A 22,399-nucleotide genomic window follows, 5' to 3' on the forward strand; every position below is an offset into this window, starting at 1 on the left:
TCTGTCGAAGGGTCATGAGGACTCGAAACGTCAACTCTTTTCTTCTCCGCCGATGCTGCCAGACCTGCTGAGTTTTTCCAGGTAATTCTGTTTTTGTTTTTATCTTGTTCTTCCAGTTCAGTTCAAACTCTCTTACCCACTATGTGGTGCTGTGGAGTGCTGATCTGTCGAAACTCTGCAGCAGACGGAGGGAATCCTGTCGGGAAAGGTATGTTTCCCTCTCTATCCTCATTTAGATTCATAAGTTCCTGTGAGAACATGTGGACACTGTCCTGTTCTCAATTCTTTGTGAATGTCTGTCTGGGCGTTGCTGCCCAGGCTAAGACTCTAAGCTGCCATCCCCAGGAGTGGTGCACTCCGCCTGGGGGTATTGTTCTAATTTAGGCCCCTGCTAAATCTAAACACAGGCCCCACAACACAGGACCTCGCCTGTTTTAAAAGGAGAAATTTTCTGCCCTTTGGACTGTTATTAGTTTTTCACCACTTCATCCATCCTTATTCTAGTTAAAAACTGCTTTTATGTTTGTGATTTTTAAAACTCTTGCCTCCCTCAGCTATTCCTTCCTGCAAAAGCAACCTAAGAGCATGCAGACATTTTATAAACTTGTAAGTTGTTTAGCCCCTCAAGTGTGTTAGCCAGGAACAGAACGAGGCCGTTCAGCGCCTTGAAACTGTTACTCAGGAATAGCAGGAGGCAATTCAGTCCCACAAACCTCCTCCAGCTCCTACACCCCTCCCTAGCTCTGTAACCTCCTACAGGCCCTAAAACCATGCACTAAGCTTGAGACAGACATCAAGACAAACATCAACTGCAGCTGGAGGATCATCAACTTGGTGAAAGATGCTCTTTGGTCTGGCCGAAACTTGTTGGTCTTTCAGCGCAATGTGGTCCCTGACCACGTGTTGCAGACTCCAAGGTCCAGGACTACGTGCTGAGGGACACAGTAAAGTTTGGGGCAGCCGCCGCAAAGGCCCAATGGGGAAAGATTGCTATCTAAGACCTTTCTGCCATAGTGCACCGAGGGGCTGGGAAAGGTCTAGACCCCTTGGGCTGTACAGCTCACAATAAATGTATGCATTGAATGCTAATTGTATTATAATTGTTTTGAAGCACCTCAGAGTGTAACACGATGTATGTTGATAACTCGAATAACATTGTACTGTCTGACTGTCTGTAATGACTTTATAGAAATGACTGTAATATCTATTGATTGTATTGAAGCACCTTGTAATCCGTGTGTAAAAGTTGAATCTGATTGCACTTTTTGTGATGGTCATTTTGCAGTGTTTTGTAATGTTCTTTCAGATATTTTATGCATAAAGTATATTTTTCAAAAGAAAGAAAAACAACACTGGAATCTACCTGGTGTCATGAAAGCTATTAATGTATATAATGTTGGATTTAAAAAAAAATAGAGATTTAGTATGTGGGTGTATCTGTGTCTGTCTTAATTGGATTAAATGCAGCTAGTCTGGGTGCTTTGATGTATAGTAGTTTTGAGATGTGAACAGTAAGGTAGAGTGCCTTTGCATTTTGCTGAATGGAGCATTCAAGAAGGGGAGTGGAATCTGGCACCTAACTAGCAGAGACCAAGCAATATTTATATTGCTAATAAAATTGGTACTATGAAAAGGATTTTATTGTTAGAAGAGGTGGAGTTCAAAGGGGCTTGTGATACAATGTGTATTTACATTCAAAGAGATGTGCTCGGTTTAACAGACAGCAGTTTTGTGTGTGCAGAGCAGAGGCATGCAACATCAAATCCTGTAAGGCTACCACTGTGTCTGCAAAGGAACCAAAGTGAAAGGAACCTCGTTTTGAATTTGTAAGGTAAGAATGCTTTGTCTGGTGTCAGCTTAAAGTCTATAGGTTGTTGTTGCCTTAGTGGAGATTAGTTTATGAATTTGTTAAAAGTTATGGTGGTAGTAATTCGTTGCCATGTGTATATATTTAACATGTGTAAATTAATAAATGTCTCGTAGTTTGATATAAAAAAACTCTCGAGAACTGGTGGTCTGATTCCTGAATTTAGAGCTGCATCTCAAACATACCACTTAAAATATAGGTTATGACAGTTGTTTAACATTTCCCTCTGGGATTTTTAAATAACCCAGGTTTACCAACTGCTGTATCATAACACTGGCAATGTGGCAAATTGCCCAGGTATGCCCAGTCCACAAAAAGCAGGATAAAACCAACCTGGCAAATTACAGTCTCATCAGTCGACTCTCGATCATCAGCAAAGTGATGGAAGGTGTTGTCGACAGTGCCCCCAAACAAAAATCTGCTCACCGATACTCAGTATGGGTTCCACCAGAGCCACTCAGCTCCAGACCTCATTATACAAAAGAGCTGAATTCCAGAGGTGAGGAGGTTTGATTAACTGCCCTTGATATCAAGGCAGCATTTGAACCAGTATGGTATCAAGGAGCGGGGCAAAGCTGAATATTAGGACCTATCACCTCCTCCCACTCCCACAAAATTGCCGTCTCTAAGCATCATGAGTGAATCACAGAATTTTAATAGCACAGAACAAAGCCAATTAGCCCATCATGTCTACACCGTCTCTCCAAATGGGCATTGTGATCTTGTGTCATTGACCTGCCTTTTCCCCATCCCCCTGCATATTGTTTCTATTGAAATAATCATCTAATGCTCTCTCAAATGCCTCGATTGAACCTGCCTCCACCATGTTTCCAGGCAGTGGATTCCAAACCCCAACCACTTGTGTGAAAGAGCTTTTTCTCATGTCACATTTGCTCCTTTTGCAAATCACTTTAAATTTGTGCCCTCTCATTCCTGATCCTTTTACCAGCGGGAACAGCTTCTCTGTCCAGCCCCCTCATAATTTTGAACATCTCTGTCAAATCTCCTCTTAGCCTTCTTCTTTCCAAGGAGAACAGTCCCAACCTCTCCAATCTATCTTCGTAACTGAAGTTTCTCATCCCTGGAACCATTTTTGTAAACCTCTTCTGCACTCTCTCCAATGTGTTCACATCCTTCTTATAATGTAGTGTCCAGAACTGTAGTCCAGCAATACTCCAGCTGAGATCTACCAAGTGTCTTATATAAATTCAGCATAACCTCCCTGCTCTTGTACTCTTTGCTCCTGTTAATAAAGCCCAGGATACTATACGCTTTACTAACTCCTCCCTCCACCTGTCCTGCTACCTTCAATGATCTATGCATACATACACCCAGGTCGTTCTGCTCCTGCACTGCCTTCAAAATTTCACCCCCTATTTTATATTGCCTGTCCGTGTTCTTCCTACCAAAATGCATCAACTCACACTTCTCTGCATTGAACTTCATCCTTTGGAAGTTCTGCACTGTCCTCCTCACAGTTCACAACACTCCCAAGCTTTGTATCATCCACAAACTTTGTCCCCTGCACACCTAGATCTAGATCATTAATATATATCAGGAAAAGCAAGGGTCCCAATACCGACCCCTGGGGAACTCCACTACAAACCTTCCTCCAGCACGAAAAATATCCATTGACTATTACTTTCTGCTTCCTATTTTACAGCCAGTTTTGTATCCACGTTGCTACAGCCCCCTTTCTTCCATGAGCAATAACTTTTCTTACAAGTCTGTTGTGTGGAATTCTATCAAATGCCTTTTGAAAGTCTACGTACACCACATCCACAGCATTACCCTCATCGACCTTTTTTCTCTCTTCTCTCTTTTTTAACTCTTCAAAACACTCCAGCAAGTTAGTCAAACATGATTTCCCCTTTAGAAATCCACGTTGGCTCTTCATTTTCACAGAATCACAGAGCGCAAAAAAGGCCCTTCGGCCCATCGAGTCTGCACCGACACGTGAGAAACACCTGACCTACCTACCTAATCCCATTTGCCAGCACCTGGCCTATCGCCTTGAATATTATGACGTGCCAAGTGCTCATCCAGGTACTTTTTAAAGGATGTGAGGCTAACCCGCCTCCACCACCCTCCCAGGCAGCGCATTCCAGACCCTCACCACCCTCTGGGTAAAAAAGTTTTTCCTCACGTCCCCCCCTAAACCTCCTGCCCCTCACCTTGAACTTATGCCCCCTCGTGACTGACCCTTCAACTAAGGGGAACAGCTGCTCCCTATCCACCCTGTCCATGCCCCTCATAATCTTGTACACCTATACTTTATCAACCCATATTTTGGAAAGATATTTTGGAAAAGTTTTGGGTCTCCCACTTCCTTAGGCAGGCCCAAGGCAGCGACAAAAGAGTGTGGGTGGCAATGCAGGGTGGGTAGAAGGCCCTCCGCAGCTCTCTGCGACATTGAGCTTTCTCCAAGTCAGGCGATGAAAGTCCAGGCCTTTGTCTCTGGACCATTAGTCCAAGCCTCTGGATTCCTAGTTCAGTAGCGTAGCCAGTATGTCAGTACATCCCGAGTAGAAGATTAAAGATTTGGTCTAATCGAGCTGGTTTAAGATGATTTTAGGAGTTGATGGGGTCAATAGAGAGAAACTATGTCTTCTGGTGGAGGGGGGAGTGGGGAGTCCAGAACAAAGGGGGAATAGAACCTTAAAGTAGAGCCAGGCCGTTCAGAGGTGACATCAGGAAACATTTCTGCTCACACAGGGGACTGGAAATCTGGAACTCTCTCCCCCCAAAAATGTTGTAGAGGCTGCAGATTAATTTAAAATTTCAAAACTGAAATTGATAGGTTCTTATTGGGTAAGGGTATTAAGGGTTCCAAAGCAAAAAAGATAGGTAGAATTAAGATGCAGGTGAGCCATGATCTCACTGAATGGCGGAAAATGCTCAAAGGACTGAATGGCCCAACTCCCACTCCAATGTAACAGACTCGAGAGGTTGAATTGGTTCCTCCTGTTCCTGTGTAGCAGCCTTGAGGAGCTGAATGGCCTCCTCCTTTTCCTGTGTAACAGGCTCCAGGGGCTGAATAGCCTCCTCCAGTTCCTGTGTAACAGGCTCTAGTGGCTGAATGGCCTCCTCCAGTTCCTGTGCAACAAGTTCCAGGGGCTGAATGGCTTCCTCCTGTTCCTGTGTTCCTTCCCATAAGGTCTGCACCACTTACTAGTTCGCTTCTCACCACCAAATTACACTGGAATGGTCTATATGTTATTCATGCTTCTTTATCATTGTTTTTCAGGGATATTACAGCCTGTCATTATTCCAGTGATAACCATTGAAAAGGAACCATGCCTCCTAAACAACCTAGGCGATCCAAATCACCTTTGAAACCACTAGGAAAAGAGAGCATGCGTCCCTTTGTGAACAAGGTTTGTGAGCTGCAGATGCAAACAGCAGTATTAGCAATAATGGACACTTGGCTCAAAAAAAAGGCAGGACTGAGTTCCACATGGGTACAATATGTGCATGAAAAGCAGAGAATGAACGAGGAGGAGGAGGGTTGGTCCACCAAGCAAGCATACATTGCTGGGGAATGTGACGGATAAAGTGTCAGTAGGGGTACGTTTAGCGAACATTATATCATAAGGTTTAGGTTAACTATGAGGCAATCCAGAGTGAAAATGTTTAATTGGAGGAGGTCCAACTTCATTGGGGTGAGAAAGAATCTGTCCCAGGTAAACTGGAATAAAGATTGGCAGGCAAAATTTCAACAGAACAACAGGGCTGTCTTTAAAGAGGTGGTGGTTCAGATACAGTTGAGGTACATTTCTACAAGGGGGAAAGGTCAGACACTGAGTCAGAGCTGAATGGTTGATGAGATAGAAAGGGATTAAGATGACCCAGTAAAAAACAGGGTTCATGTCAGAGATCAGGCTGATCATACAAGCGAGAACAAGGTTGAATATCAAAAATTCAGAGGTGAATTGATAGGGAATTGACAGGCAAAGAGAAATTATGAGAAGAGACTGACTGGTAACATCAAACAGAATCCAAAAGTCTTCTATAGATACTGGACAGGTAGTAAGAGGAGGGCTGAGGGTGAATCTTTAAATTAGAAATAGGCCTTTCAGGAAGCACTTCTTCACAAAAAGTGCAGTGGAAATCTGGAACTCTCTCCCAAAAAAGCGTTTGAGGCTGGGGGAGTTTGGGGGCCACTGGGGCTGTGATCAATGGGTAATTTCAAAACTGAGATTGATAGATTTTTGTTGGCCAATTAAGGGATAAGGAAACAAGGTGGGTAAATGGAGGTAAGATAAAGATGAGCTTTAATTTAATTGAATTGAAGAACAGGCTGAATGGCCTTCTTCTGTTCCTATGTAACAGACTGAAGTGGTTGATTTGCCTCCTCCTGCGCCTGTGTAACAGGCTCGAGGGACAAAATGGCTTCCTAGTTTTCATGTGTAACAGACTTGAACGGCTGAATGGTCTCCTCTTGTTCCTGTGTAATATGCTATGGGGCTGAATAGCCTCCTCCTGTTCCTGTGTAACAGGCTCGAGGGACAAAATGGCCTCCTCCTGTTCCTATGTAACAGGCTCGAAGATCAAAATGGCCTCTTCCTGTTCCTATGTAACAGGCTCGAGGTACAAAATGGCCTCCTCCTGTTCCTGTGTAACAGGCTCGAGGGACAAAATGGCTTCCTAGTTTTCATGTGTAACAGACTCGAACGGCTGAATGGCCTCCTCTTGTTCCTGCATAATAGGCTATAGAGGCTGAATAGCCTCCTCCTGTTCCTGTGTAACAGGCTCAAGAGACAAAATAGCTTCCTAGTTTTCCTGTGTAACAGACTTGAGGGGCTGAATTGCCTCTTCTTCCTATTTAATAGGCTTGAGGGGCTGAATGGCCTCCTCCTGTTCCTGTGTAACAGGCTCGAGGGACAAAATGGCCTCCTCCTGTTCCTATGTAACAGGCTCGAGGTACAAAATGGCCTTCTTCTGTTCCTGTGTAAAAGGCTCAAGAGACAAAATAGCTTCCTAGTTTTCCTGTGTAACAGACTTGAGGGGCTGAATTGCCTCTTCTTCCTATTTAATAGGCTTGAGGGGCTGAATGGCCTCCTCCTGTTCCTGTGTAACAGGCTCGAGGGACAAAATGGCCTCCTCCTGTTCCTGTGTAACAGGCTCATGGGGCTGAATGGCCTCCTCCTGTTCCTCTGCAACTAGTTCAAGGGGCTGATTGGGCTCCTCCTCTTGCTTTGTAACAGGCTCCAGGGCTGAATGGTCTCCTCCTGTTTCTATGTGACAGACTCAAGGGGGCTGAATGGCCTCCACCCGTTTCTGTGTAACGTTCCCAATTCCAGTGAATTTTGTGATTGCTCTCCCCTCCAGGTGAACAATGAAAATCAATCTCCTGTCCCACTTTTGGGTAAAAAAACTCACACTGAAAGGAGGGAACCTCTCTCTGAAAGGAACGGCTCAAATGGCACTGGTAAAATGCCAGAGGCACCCGCGGGCAAGGTTACAGAGCACAGTGAAGAGGACAGAGTGAAAGAATTCACGTTCAGCTTCCAAAGGAATAGCACGGAACATGTGGCAAGAGGGAAACTGGATGAGAATTTACACTCTGTTCTGATGTCTTCTGAGGCATTCAAGGAAGAACAGGGAAAAAACAAGGGGAAGAATTTCCACATAATTGGGAAAAGGGAATTCATGGGTGCTGTTAATCTAGGAATGCCATGCAAATGTCTGCCAGAGAAGGCCCATTTTGAAGTGATATTCTACCGAGATAATGGTGAGATGTGCTATCGGGCTGACGATTCTTCAGGCAAGGAGTGTGTTGTGTTCCAAATCAGAAGCACTGGGAAATCAGCTGGCAAACTTGGCACAGCGCCAAAACATATCATCAAGTGTGAGTCTCTACGAGGCAATGGATATGACCTGTGTGTTTACGCCTTTGCAGGCGAGACTATCCGAGAGGCTCTGTGTAAGGACAGGAGGTTCCTGCCCATAATTGAGCAGAATATGTGGAACCTGGTCGAAGGGCAGAGATCTCTGCCGTTCAGCCTCACTGTAAATGACCTCCACAACGAACACTTTGAAGTTAAACTGAGCAACACAAAGTTCAAAGCAGGAAATAAGGAAGAAAATGCCAGTGCCAGCAAGAACCAGGAGGAGGAGAATGTGCCAGGAGGAGTGAATGAGCTGCTCCATAACCTGGTAATGCAGGTTGATCAAAGTTTGGGAAAGGAAAGAGGCAGTAAGTACCATCAAAAGCAATGGAAACTGTTGAAGGCAGAGTATGGAAAGGTCACAAGTGACGGAATTCCCATTATTGTCCACGAAATGCTCGTGCGGTTGAGTGAGGCCGTTGGATTCGTCAAATGGAATAACAATGGGATTCAAGGGACTGCCTCTTGCTTCCACCTCCGTAATGGCCACATTCTGACATGTTACCATGTGGTTAAGATGATCATAGGAGACGGGGTGCCTGAGGATGAGTGGGAGGCCATAGTAGAGAAATCCATGAAGGTAAACTTTAGCTACAAAGAGGAGCATCCTACTAGTGGATGGTATGAAGTTGACCCGTGGTTCGAAGTGTACAGCTTGGATCTTGACTATGCGGTGCTGAGACTGAAGGCCTGCAATGGTCACGGATCACAGCTTCCACCAGGTGTGTCACCCATTGTAATCCCCCCGCCCAGGAATGGAGTGGTCTACATTATAGGTCATCCTGATGGGGTTCGCAAATCCACTGACACTTGCATCGTCATCCCCCTTGAACAGCGAAAAATTGGATACTACATACACGCTTTCGGTAGGTACAGTTTCAGAGAAATCCAAAGTCCAGACAAGATTACCTACAACAGTTGCTTCTTCCATGGTGCCTCTGGTTCCCCAGTGTTCAATTCCTCTGGTCTGCTTGTGGGAATGCATGCTGGAGGATATGATTATAACATAGGTTCCAAGATCAATAGTGTGATCGAATACGGTCCAACCATTAAAGCCATTGCAGACCACATGGAGAAGCAGCACCCAGAATTTGTCAGGTCACTCTTCATTAGTCATGATCAAAGACAGGATGAGCAGAACATACCATCCAATAACCAGGAGGAAGTTCCAATGGATGTCGAGTAAATGGAGGCAACCAAATGAGTTTAAAATGGGCAGATTTAAAATTCTCATCCTTTTTACATCCGTGCCTCCCTTGTCTCCAAACTCGATTATTCCAAAATTCCCTCACCTTGCATCTCTCTATAAAGTAATTCAAAATCTTCTTGTTTGTACACTGACTAACACCAATTCCCATTCATCCAAGGACCCTTGTGTTTAGAAATCTACCTGGGCTCCTGGTACTATAGTGACTCAGTTTAAGAATTCTCGTCTGTGATTTTAAACCTCTCTGGAGGTCTTACCCCCCACTATCTCGATAACTACCTCCAGCCCTACAACTCTTTGAAATTTTACATTCCTCTATCTCTAATTCTGGCCTCTTGCAGAGCTCCTGATTTTCATCACTATACTGCTGGCGAACATGGCTTCAGCCACCTCGATTCTAAGTTCTGGAATTTCTTCCCTGCTCCTTTCCATCTCTCTCTGCATATCTCCTTCCTCCTTAAGATGTTGCTTGGTCACCTAGAGCCATAACGGCTCAATAGGAGGCTATTCAGCCTATCAAATCCATGCTGGCTCTCTGCAGAGCAGTCCCAATCCCCCATTGTTTCCCAGTAGCTCTGTAAATTTATTTTCCTCAAGTGCTCATTCAATTTCCTTTTGAAATCTTTGATCACCTCCACTTCCATCACCCTCATAGGCAGAGAGTTCCAGGTCATTACCACCCATCCTTTAGGAACAAATCTTCCTCACATGAGCCCGGCAAAACCTTATTCCATATCCTTATTGTGTCACCTAATGCTTGTACCATCAGCTGACGAACAGTTTTTCTTTGTCCGCCTTATCTAAACCTGTCACAATCTTGTACACCCCTATCAGAAATCCCCTTAACTTCACTCGGTCCGAGGGGAACAACTCCAGCTTCTCAAACCTGACCTTGTAGCGAAGGGGAATAGTAGCATGACTGACTACTAAGCGAGAGGTTTGACTAATGTTAAAACATTTATTTTAAATTTGTTCATGGGACGTGGGCTTTGCTGGCTAGGACAGCATTTATTGCCCATCCCTAATTGCCCCTTGTTCAGAGGGAATTTAAGTGTCAACCATGTTGCTGGTGGGTCTGGAGTCACATGTAGGCCAGACCGGGTAAGGACAGCAGATTTTTTTTCCCTAAGGACATTAGTGAACCAGGTGGGTTTTTACGACAATCGGCAATGATTTCATGGTCATCATCAGACTTTTAATTCTGGATTTGTATTGAATTAAAACCTCACCATTCTGCTATGGACCCGACTCCCCAGAGCGTTACCCCTGGGTCTCTGGATTACTAGTCCAGTGACAATATCACCATGCCACCACCTCCCACCCCAGTAACTGAATATTTAAATTTAATAAATAAATCCGGGATAAAAAGCTGGCCTCAGTCATGGCGATCATGATACAAGATGCACTGCAGCAACTGGCCAAGCCTCCTTCAACAGCACCTTCCAAACCCACGACCTCTACCATCTAGAAGGACAAGGGCAGCATGATAGCACCAGGTTGTTGTAAAAACACATCTGGTCCACGAATGTGCTTTGGGGAAGGAAATCTGCCATCCTTGCCTGGTCTCGCTGACTTTTAACTCCAGACTCATAACAATGTGGTTGACTCTTAACTGTCCTCTGAAATGACCTATAGAAAGCCACTCAGTTATATCAAACAGCTACAGAAAAGTTGAAAAAGAATCAAACCAGATAAACCACCCAGCATTGACCTAGGCACCAGAAATGGCAACAGCACCACCAGCCCTGTCAACCCTGCAAAGTTCTCCCCACTAACATCTGGGCTTTTGTACCAAAATTGGGAGAGCAGTCCCACAGACAAGACAGGCCATAATCCTACATAGTCGTACTCACCACATTATACCTTATAGTTAATGTCCCAGACATCTCCATCAGCGTCCCTTGCTATGTCCTTTTTGCAGTGGAGCAGCCATATAAATACTGTGACAAGAGCAGGTCAGGGGTGGAGAATTGTGTGGAGAGTAACTTCCCTGATTTTCTCAAAACCGGTCCACAAAGCACAAGTCAGGAGTGTGATGGAATACTCGCCACTTGCTGTATGAGTGCAGCTCCCACAACACTCAAGAAGCTCAGGACAAAGCAGCCCACTTGATCGGCACCCTATTCACAGACATTCACTCCCTCCATCACCAACGCACAGCGGCAGCAGAGTGTACCAGCTACAAGATGCACTGCAGCAACTCCGCCAAGCCTCCTTCAACAGCACCTTCCAAACCCACGACCTCTACCATCTAGAAGGACAAGGACAGAAGATAGATGGGAACACCTCCACCTGCAAGTTCCCCTCCAAGCCACTCACCATCCTGACTTGGAAATATATCGGCCGTTCCTTCACTGTTGCTGGGTCAAAATCCTGGAACTCCCTCCCTAAAGTACTGTGGGTGTACCTGCACCACATGGACTGTTGCGGTTCCAGAAGGTGGTTAACCACCACCTTCTCAAGGGCAACTAGGGATGGGCAATAAATGCTGGCTGTCATGAAGCTATTAATGTATATAATATTTAGGAAAAGATTTTTCTTTTAAAATAGAGGTTTAGTCTGTGGGTGTGTCTTAATTGAATTAAAGCCAGCTGGTCTGGGTGCTTTGATATGTACAAGTTTTGATATGTAAGAGGTATAGCGTGCATTTGTATTTTTTGAAAACAGCATTAAAGAAGTCGGGTGAAAACTTGACGCCTATCTAGCAGCTACCGAGCAATATGTTTATATTACTAATAAAATTGGTACTATGAATGGGGTTTCATTGTTAAAAGATGAAGTTCAAAGAGGTTGGTGAGACAATAAGAATTTGAATTCAATCAGTAGTGGTAGGTATAACTTCAGTAGTTTTCGGGTGTGCAGGGAGAGGCAATGTAAGGTCAAAAGGCAGCTGTAAGCCTCCAACTGGCTCCACAGTGAAAAGAACCTCATTTTGAATTCGTAAGGTAAAAATGCTTTGCCTGGTGTTTGGTTAAAGTCTATAGGTTGTTGTTGCATGCCCTGATCGCTTGTCATCCTAATTGGGTTGAGCCCGCCCCCGCATGCCAACCGGAAGGTTGTGCCCCATGTTTCTAGCAATGACCCTTGGGAAATGCCACTGTTCACCTTCCTCCAGTCTGAAAAACAATCGCTTACCACGGCTCATTGTTTTCTGTCCTTAAGCCAATTTTTTTTCTAAGACAAGACTGAACCTCCTATCTCATGACTCAGCCTTTCCTGTGGCACTTTGTAAATTGTTTTCTTGAAATCCATATAGACAGCATCTACTGAATTTCCTTCATCAAGCTTCTCTGTTACTTCAGCAAAAAATTCGATTAGATGCGACAAACAGGATCTGCTTTTTACAAGTCCATGCTGGCTCTCCTTAATTAAATCTAACCTCTCCAAGTGTCTGGTGAGGTTTTTTTCCCCTTAATTCTTAGTTCTGAAACCTTACCCACCACTGATGTTAAAATGACCGGCTTAGAGTTACGAGGAATGTCCTTACACCCTTTCTGTCACCAAGTCTATTACCTCCACCACTTCAACCAATATTTGGTCAGCATCCTCTTCCTCAGTCAACACCAAAACAAAGTACTCATTGGCCAGGATTTTACGGCCCCTCCTGCCCAGTAGGACATGGTCTTGCCAAACTGAATAGAGGTTAAAATGGCTCGCCGCATCTGCTAGGGATAGATACACTGCAATGTGGCTGTAAAATCCTGGCCATTAAGTATTCCAGCCTTGCCCTGTGCCTCTAATCCTATATCACCCTCTTTGTCCCCAGTATGCCTGTCCTAATGACTCCTTATGTGGCTCAGTGTCAAATATTTGTCTGATAAACAATCCTGTGAAGGTCCTTGGGGACATTTTTATGATGTTGAAGGTGCTATATATATACAAGTTGTTGTTGTTTGTTTCCGTAAGATTAGAGATTAAAAGGGCCATGTATTACTTGTGAACCAACAAAGGTGTCTTTCAACTGAAGGAGCTGTTTCTGAAAGCAGCTTTACAAATTGTGCATTAATGTAGAGGCTGGGAATCCTGCGGTGAGTAACTCACCTCCTGATTCTCCAAAGCCTGTCCACCATCTACAAGGCACAAGTCAGGAGTGTGATGGAAAACTCTCCACTTGCCTGGATGAGTGCAGCTCCAACAACACTCAAGAAGCTCGACACCGTGCAGGATACAGCAGCCCCGCTTGACTGGCACCACATCCACGAACATTAACTCCCTCCCCCAGCGACGCACAGTAGCAGCAGTGTGTGTACCATCCACAAGATGCACAGCAGAAACTCACCAAGGCTCCTTCGACAGCACCTTCCAAACCCACAACCACTACCATCTAGAAGGACAGGGCAGCAGACATATGGGAACACCACCACCTGCAAGCTCCCCTCCAAGACACTCACCATCCTCACTTGGAAATATATCAGTCGCTGGGTCAAAATCCTGGAACTCCCTCCCTAATACCACTGTGGGTGTACCTACACCACGTGGACTGCAGTGGTTTAAGAAGGCAGTCCACCACTACCTTCTCAGAGGCAATTAGGGATGGGCAATAAATGCTGGGCCCAGCCAGCAAAGCCCACATCCCCGAAATGAATGAAAAAAAATGTAGGAACATAGAAACAGGAGTAGGCTATTTGGCCCATCAAGTCCGCCCTGCCAATCAATTAGATCATGGCTGATCATCTACCTCAATGTCACTTTCCAGCATTATCTCCATAGCCCATAATCTCATTTGTCTCCAGACATCTGTTGATTTCTGGTCTCGTGTGTGCTCAATGATTGTGCTTCCACAGCTCTCTACAGTAGAGAATTCCAAAGATTCACCACCGTCTGGCTGAAGAAATTCCTCCTCATCTCAGTCATAAATGGCCTATCCCTTATTCTGAGTTTGCGTCCCCTGGTTCTAGACTCATCAGCCCGGAGACACATCCTATCCACACCTGAGCTGTCACCCTCTGTAAGAATTTTGTAAGTCTCAATGAGATCACCTCCCATTTCTTCTAAACTCTATAGAATCCAAGCCCAATTTCCTCAATCCCTCCTCATAAGTCAATTGCCATTCCAGGGATTAGTCTGGGGAACCTCCGTTGCACTCGCTTTATGGCAAGTATATATTTTCCTTAGATAAGGAGACCAAAACTGTACACAAAACTCCATTACTACAGGTGTTTAAAATATATTCCAAGTTTTATTGGTGGAACAGCTTGGAGCTATGCAAAACAGCGCAGACATGATAAAAACGATCAGCAGTATGAACAGAAAATTAAGATGAGTGGTTCCACTGGTTTAATCACAAACTTCCCTACAGTCTTAATTTTAATTACATTCACAGAAGGATACAGCACAGAAAGAGATCATTCACCATAGCACACCTCCTTGAAACAGTTACCCAATTAACTCACTCACTTGCAAATTCCCCATAGCCCTGTACAGCTTTCTTGACTCTGCTACTTGTGCCAATCACCTTAAATCTGTACCTTCTGGTTCCTGATCCTTCTGCCATTGGAAAGCTGTACAGCTGTATTTACTCTAGCCAAACATTTCAATGCTTCTATTAGATCTCCCCTTAACCTTCTCTGTTTCAAAGAGAACTGTCCCAGCTTCTCCAGTCTCTCCACATTCATTCAGATCCGCCATCAAGCTTTCTAGATTTGAGTATTGCTAAAAAGAGAGACATGATGTTGAAGCTTTTCGCCTTGCACTCATCAGGACAGATGCAAGAATGCCAAATTTCAAAGGGAATAGCAATTTATACAGCATGTTGTATGATCAAGCAACAAATGGAAGCCCCGCTCACTGCCAATGATTTTCAATGTACCGTCATCTCCCGAGTTCCCTCTCATCAATGTCTCAGGGGTCGTCACAGAGCAGAAATTGACTGGCGCAGCGACATCAACACCGTGGTTACAAGAGCAGAGTAGAGATTGTGGTGTTCGACGAAGAGAGGCTCACCACCTGAATGCTCAAAACCTGTCCACCATCAGCAAGGCACCAGTTCAGGAGGGTGCTGGAGTGTGTTGGAACATCCGACATTTACCTGGAAGAACACAGCCACGACCAGACTCAGAAGTTTGACACCATCCTGGATGCAGTCTGTTTGATCACTCAGCCCCATTCTTCACTGGACTCAATACAGTGTACCAGCATAATGGAAGCACTGCAGAAACTCGCCAAGGTTACCTCGACAGCACCTCTCCCCCCAACAATGTTGTGGGAACACCATCACCTCCAAATTCTTCTACAACCGACACACGCCATCCCAACTTTAAATTATATCTCTGTTCTTTTACTGTGGCTACGTAAAAATCCTTGAACCCCCTTCCTAATTGTACTGTGGATCTACCTACACCATATGGACTGCAGCAGTTCAAGAAGGCGGCTCACCACCATCTTCACAAGGAGTGGGGATTAAATACTGATCTTGCCAGTGTCGCTCAAATTCAGGATTCAAAACAAACTGACATGTCAGTTCTGAATAGAAGGTTTTGAAGATATTATGAAATCACAATTAAGGAACTTATATGTTTTATTTTAATAATATGAATAGAGCGAGTAATCATTCATGAGCTGATATCTCATTTAGGAATGAAGGAGAGAACAGTGTAAAGGGAGCTTTATTCTGTATCTAACCCCGTGCTATACCTGCCCTGGGAGGGTTTGATGGGGACAGTGTAAAGGGAGCTTTACTCTGTATCTAACCCCATGCTATACCTGCCCTGGGAGTGTTTGATGGGGACAGTGTAAAGGGAGCTTTACTCTGTATCTAACCCCGTGCTGTACCTGTCCTGGGAGTGTTTGATGGGGACGGTGTAGAGGGAGTTTTACTCTGTATCTAACTCCTTGCTGTACCTGTCCTGTGAGTGTTTGATGGGGACAGTGTAGAGGGAGTTTTACTCTGTATTTAACTCCGTGCTGTACCTGTCCTGTGAGTGTTTGATGGGGACAGTGTAGAGGGAGCTTTACTCTGTATCTAACCCCGTGCTGTACCTGTCCTGGGAGTGTTTGATGGGGGCAGTGTAGAGGGAGTTTTACTCTGTATTTAACACCATGCAATACTTGTCCTGGGAGTGTTTGATGGGGACAGTGTAGAGGAAGCTTTACTCTGTATCTAACCCCGTGCTGTACCTGTCCTGGGAGTGTTTGATGGGGACAGTGTAGAGGGAGCTTTACTCTGTATCTAACCCCGTGCTGTACCTGTCCTGGGAGTGTTTGATGGGGACAGTGTAGAGGAAGCTTTACTCTGTATCTAACCCCGTGCAGTACCTGTCCTGGGAGTGTTTGATGGGGACAGTGTAGAGGAAGCTTTACTCTGTATCTAACCCCGTGCTGTACCTGACCTGTGAGTGTTTGATGGGGACAGTGTAGAGGAAGCTTTACTCTCTATCTAACCCCGTGCTGTACCAGTCCTGGGAGTGTTTGATGGGGACAGTGTAGAGGGAGTTTTACTCTGTATCTAACCCCGTGCTGTACCTGTCCTAGGAGTGTTTGATGGGGACAGTGTAGAGGAAGCTTTACTCTGTATCTAACCCTGTGCTGTACCTGTCCTGTGAGTGTTTGATGGGGACAGTGTAGAGGGAGTTTTACTCTGTATCTAACTCCGTGCTGTACCTGTCCTGTGAGTGTTTGATGGGGACAGTGTAGAGGAAGCTTTACCCTGTATCTAACCCCGTGCTGTACCTGTCCTGGGAGTGTTTGATGGGGGCAGTGTAGAGGGAGTTTTACTCTGTATTTAACACCATGCAATACTTGTCCTGGGAGTGTTTGATGGGGACAGTGTAGAGGAAGCTTTACCCTGTATCTAACCCCGTGCTGTACCTGTCCTGGGAGTGTTTGATGGGGACAGTGTAGAGGGAGCTTTACTCTGTATCTAACACTGTGCAGTATCTGTCCTGGGACTGTTTGATTGTGGCAGTGTAGAGGGAGTTTTACTCTGTATCTAACACCGTGCAGTACCTGTCCTGGGAGTGTTTGATGGGGACAGTGTAGAGGGAGCTTTACTCTGTATGTAACTCCGTGCTGTACCTGTCCTGGGAGTGTTTGATGGGGCCAGTGTAGAGGAAGCTTTACTCTGTATCTAACCCCGTGCAGTACCTGTCCTGGGAGTGTTTGATGGGGACAGTGTAGAGGAAGCTTTACTCTGTATCAAACCCCATGCTGTACCTGTCCTGGGAGTGTTTGATGGGGACAGTGTAGAGGGAGCTTTACTCTGTATCTAACCCTAGAGCGAGCTTTACTCTGTATCTAACCCCATGCTGTACCTGTCCTGGGAGTGTTTGATGGGGACAGTGTAGAGGAAGCTTTACTCTGTATCTAACCCCGTGCTGTACCTGTCCTGAAAGTGTTTGATGGGGACAGCGTAGAGGGAGATTTAGTCTGTATCTGACCCGGTGCTGTACCTGTCCTGGGGCTATTTGTTGGGAGAGCATAGAGCGAGATTTACTCTAAATCTAACCAGTGCTGTGCTATTATTGCTTTCCATTGTCATTTTTAGCATTATAGTTTGATAATTAGTTTCCCTTATGCTCTTTTTGTCAATAAACACTTATTAACGAAGAAAAGAACCTGCCTTATTACAGAGTCTTACACAACTTCAGATGCCCGCAAAGTGCTTCACAGTCAATTAAATATATCAAGGACATGGCAGCCAAGTTGCGCACAAGCTCCCACAAACACGAATGTGAGAGTGACTAAATAATCAATGTTTCATTGACCTTGATTAAGGGGGAAAAAATCATTCCCAGGTCAACGAAGAGGACCCCTGCTCTTCTTTAAAATGATGGCCATGAGGTTTACATCCTCCTGAGATGGCAGACACCCCGTTGGTCTTTTCCGGAAGACAGCGCCTCTGACAGTGCAGGGCGGCTGCTGTAATGGCACTGGTGTGTGGCCATGGATTATGATAACCTTGTGCTTCTTTTTCCAGCAACAGCTTATATCAGTTTAGATTAGAAAGCTGCAATTTTGCTCTCTCAAAATCCTTCATGATTTTGAACACTTCTTTTGAATTCCCCTCTTAAGCTTCTCTGCCGTAAGGAGAACAATCCCAGCTTCTCCATTTTCTCCACATTAATTGAAGTTCCTCATCCCATTTACTAGACCATTCTAGTAAATCTCTGCTGCCATTCTCGTAAATCTTCCTTCGCTCCCCATCTCCAAAACACCGACATCCTCCCTAAAGTACAGTGCCCAGAACTGGACACAAGTGTAGGAAATAGGGACCTTTAAGAAATGGTGGGTTTATTTTTGGAATTGTACAGAACTCCCAAGGCATTAGCTGGCACAGTGTTTAATTCCCTCTCTTTCTAAAAAAGTATAAACAACTCTAAGGAGTCAGAGACCAAGACAAGTTGGAGATAAATGTCACAAAGATTGCGCTCCCCGCTTTGAGGTCACTAGACTCTACAAACATTCCTGAACGAATATCAGAAAGCCTGCTGACGACCTGTGTAGCCTAGTCACCTCAAGCCAGGGTGTTGAACGTGGGTAGGGGGGAGGTGACCATCTGACATCTTGGGTACCTGTCCTGAATCCACTGGTCAGAAGGGTTTGAACAGGTGACGGACACTGGGTAGGCTACTCGCCCCCAGAAATAGGCTACATCAATGGGTGCTCATAGGGTTAAGGGCCCAGCCCTCGCTTGGAAGAAGACGATGAGTTCGCTGACATCCTAACCAGCTTGAGAAGGAAAAGAACACAGAAAGAAGACTGCCTGCCAGTGAGAAAGTGAAAACTGCTCTGCACTGAAATAAGCAGGGTTGCCAACTCTTGCTGGACGTATGCCGGGAGACATCGACAGAGGTGACATCACGGAACCTGGCGGCGTGGCCTGACTGGGTTCTGTGAGTTGGCTACAGAGAAACATAAGTACAAATCCTGCCTCACCTCTTCTTACTGCTGTCGATGTGCGTTAATTGGGGGTGAGGGGAGATACTGGCAACATCAGCAACAAGAAAATCTCAACTTCAACTCAGCTACTTACCCTCTGTCACAGCCGGATCCAGCCACTACTTTCGCCTCGAAGCTCGACATCTGGCGCTTCACTTGACAGGTCATGCCATCTCTCCCCACCCCCAACCCCCCAACCCCGGCTCCCCCATCCCCCCGAACACCCCTAGCCGCAGTGTCCTCTGGGAGCTGTAGGCTGCTCGCCGTCCAGAGCCAGGGAGAGAAATCACGGGTTTCTCTTTTTTTCAGGGTCCCTTATTCCTCACCCCAGGCCCCCCTCCCCAACTTTAACCCTCCCCCTCCATCACGCATGAAATCTTCTCCCCTTTCAAGATTCACCAATCAATTTGCTAACTACAGAAAGGTCCTTGTAAAATGATAACGCCCTTTGTTGCCATCTGGTTAGAAATATTGTCCGATATATATATATATATATATAGAGCAACAATATAAAGCAATGATAATTTGTGTGTGCCCTACAGGTGATCCTGCTGTGACGATTAAATGATCCAGAGAGTAGAAATAGTACTTCATCAGCATTGTGTGATACTGTTAATTTGACAGGAAAATATCGTATTAGTTATTTATAACACTGTGCAGACGATAACACTGATTTCAGCGACTGCCTCAGCCCTCATTAACATATTCTGCACATTGTACCATATGAACACTGTGACAATACCTTCGTATTTGGGGGAAAGATTCAACACATGGAACCCAGATAAACTGCACAAGGTCTTTTCCACTCTGTAGAAGGAGTAGAGAACTTTCTTCTGCATGGATGCATGCCACTATTCAATATAATTATTTCTTAGGAGTGTAATTAGATTTTATTTTATCAGTAATCTCACAGTGTAGAAAGATCAAATGACTCCTGAGCAACAAAGTGGAATGATTGAACTACACAGAATTTCAATGCCAGTGAGAAGTGTTGGAACTCTCAGGTGTCTCTGTGCAACACAACTTTTAAGACGACAACTCAGTAGCTAACCTTCCCCCCCAAATGCCATTCCAAGATCCCCCATACCCCACTCCAATATCCCCCCTCTGACAAACCCCATCTCTCTCCAAACAGCCCTCTAATCTCCCACAACTCCCCTCTAATCTAATCCCTAACCATCCTCCAACCTTCCCCCCACAATCTGTTAAACTGCCAACTCCTCCTCCAATCTTCCCCAAACCACCCTGCAACTCCCCACAACCTGCCCCAACCTCCCCCCAACCCACATTCCAACCTCCCCCAAACCTTCCTCCAATCTCCACACTCTACCCTTCCCTGAACTCCCCCTCCAATCTCCCCCAACCACCCCTCCAAACTCCCCCAACCTCTCTCCCAAGCCCTCCTCCAACCAATCACAATCCTCCAACATCCCCCCCCCCAAACAACCCCCAACCTCTCCCCAACCGCATTCTATCTTCCCCACAAGCATCCCACCCCTAACACAAACACACCGGCATCCAATTGGTTGTAAACTTACAGGGAGTTGACTTACTATTTTTCAAGCATGAACACCATCTGTTGCTGCTGGTGTTTCTCACCTTCGGGCAGCTTCCTGGTTTTTCTGGTGGCCTTTAAAAAAAAAAGCAAATCAGAACAATGCAGCAATTCAGTGAAACTGACCTGACACTGACAGATCGGCTTTAAAAATATCGGAACTGTCAGCCTGACGGTTCTTTTTGAGCCAGTCTTTCAGGTCTGCATCTCTGGCTGCTCAGCGTCAAAGACCAGAAACTCTGTCTACAACACCGAGCCCGGGCTCTCCTCGCACCCAGCATTGGTGCTTGCAGCCCCCTCTCCCAAGCCCTGTCACCGCCCAGTTCCCCATTCTCCACAATACTGGAATAGAGAGAGACTATATTTCCCAGCCATTGCCACAAGAACTCTCCTGCCTGGTTTGGGGTGGAGTCAGTGGGGTGGTGATGGTACTTGTGGATCAAACTGGCCAAGCTCACTCACTGACATCAACGTAAACTATTGTTTTAAAAACGCCCTGGTGGCCTTCTTTGGCCTCCGGGAGATTGATACCGATTCCAGGAGATTCCCGACCATTCTTGGAGGGTTGGCCACCCTGGTCACGTGTTGTATGCTTTTCCTGCCTGTTTCGCTAATGATTCATATCCAAACTGTTTCTTCTTAATAAACCTGCTTAAAATTACTTCCAAATACCCGACCGATTTCTTAGGTCTAGAGTAGAATTATAGAATGCTTACGGTACAGAAAGAGGCCGCCTGGACTGCCAAATCTGTGCTGGCTCTCTGTGAGAGCAACTGACAAATTGTTTTGCCTTCAGGTGCTTGTCTACTTCCGTTTTGAAAGCCACGATTAAATTTACATACACTGTCGACTTAGGGTTGATAACTGTGATTAACTGTATTCCTGGAGGTTTCATCACGCGACCTGACCCCACGCTCCAGCCTTTGGTCTGTCAACATGTCCATCCTTGTGACGTGCTGCCTTCCTACGCCAACTGGAAAGCAAAAGGGCTCATCGCCCAACCGGATGATACCGGCCCATCAGCCATACAGGCATTTTCCTCCAATTTTTAATAGTTTCAGATCTGGCGAAGAGAAACGTTCAAAGAAAACGACAAGATCAATCTTTCTGAATGTCCCGATGGCTTTTATCCAGGGTTGCACGCAGCGATGTTCCTGGGCACTGATCTGCAATCCTGTGGAGAGAGAAACAAGAGTTAACGTTTCGAGTCCGCATGACTGTTATTCAGAGCACTTGAAATGTCAACTCTGTTTCTCTCTCCACAGATGCTGCCAGGCCTGCTGAGCTTTTCCAGCTTTTGTTTCAGGTTTCCAGCATCCACGGTATTTCGCTTTTATATTTGACTGATCGTCATTTACTGGAGACTCCAGACCAATGCTGGAGGGTTGGCAACAGTTCCTCGTCGCTTAAAGAGGCTTTCCTCACGCCGCCTTTGGTTCTTTGGCCTGTCACGTCCTCAAAGAATTGTATACATTGTCGATGCGATCTTCCAGAGAATTTAGAACCAGTTTAAGCAATTGGAGAGCCATTTTCTGTGGCTCCTGGATCCAAAATTGCCCACAGGCTAAACCCAGAGTTTCATGAAAGGTTTAACAGCTGCAGCAAAACAGCTGCCCCAGAGGATTGCACCAAAACAAAACATGTCCGGAGATGGTTCACTAACTGGGCACGTTCAGTAAATGTGGTCAAGCTGACACAGCAATGAACCTTAACCTCCACACTAGCCAAAGTGTGATCGAGAGGCACTCAAAATGGCGGCCGCACTGCCACGTGCGGCGGGTCCCGCCGTCCCAGCCAATCAGCGCATTCGGGTGGTGACAGGTCGGTTGGTTCGACCCCACCCCCCCGACCCGCCAATCACCTCCTGCACCAATCAGAAGTGGCGAACCTTAAACCACGCCCCTCCCTCCCTCCGGCACCACACGCGCTCCCCGCCATCCGCCTTCCTCAAGTCCGTCGGCTGGAAGCTTGCCGCTTGCAGGAGGAGCGGCCAACGGGAGCGC

The 22,399-nt window shown here is 45.7% G+C and overlaps 1 protein-coding gene and 1 long non-coding RNA gene across 4 annotated transcripts; one reads left to right on the top strand and one right to left on the bottom strand.

Moving 5' to 3' along the window:
• Positions 1-122: 122 nt before the first annotated feature.
• LOC121269357 (serine protease FAM111A-like) lies at positions 123-10,041 on the top strand. 3 transcript variants are annotated; one of them, XM_041173909.1, is made up of 4 exons: positions 123-208; positions 1,742-1,831; positions 5,115-5,244; positions 7,199-10,041. In XM_041173909.1, the coding sequence occupies exons 3-4, from the start codon at positions 5,164-5,166 to the stop codon at positions 8,942-8,944; spliced, it is 1,827 nt and encodes a 608-aa protein (XP_041029843.1). In that variant the 5' UTR covers positions 123-208; positions 1,742-1,831; positions 5,115-5,163; the 3' UTR covers positions 8,945-10,041. The 3 variants fall into 3 exon arrangements, with proteins under 3 accessions (XP_041029843.1, XP_041029844.1, XP_041029845.1); XM_041173910.1 differs by having other exon boundaries at positions 131-208; positions 1,728-1,831; XM_041173911.1 differs by having other exon boundaries at positions 181-208; positions 1,721-1,831.
• A 4,114-nt stretch (positions 10,042-14,155) lies between these two features.
• Positions 14,156-21,245, bottom strand: LOC121269359. The gene is made up of 3 exons (XR_005941340.1): positions 21,113-21,245; positions 20,395-20,471; positions 14,156-14,993 (listed from the first exon to the last, which is right to left on the bottom strand). It is a non-coding gene; the product is annotated as an uncharacterized LOC121269359 (long non-coding RNA).
• Positions 21,246-22,399: the final 1,154 nt, after the last annotated feature.

Source organism: Carcharodon carcharias, chromosome 24 (genome assembly GCF_017639515.1).
Source record: "Carcharodon carcharias isolate sCarCar2 chromosome 24, sCarCar2.pri, whole genome shotgun sequence".
Classification (NCBI taxonomy): Eukaryota; Metazoa; Chordata; class Chondrichthyes; order Lamniformes; family Lamnidae; genus Carcharodon; species Carcharodon carcharias.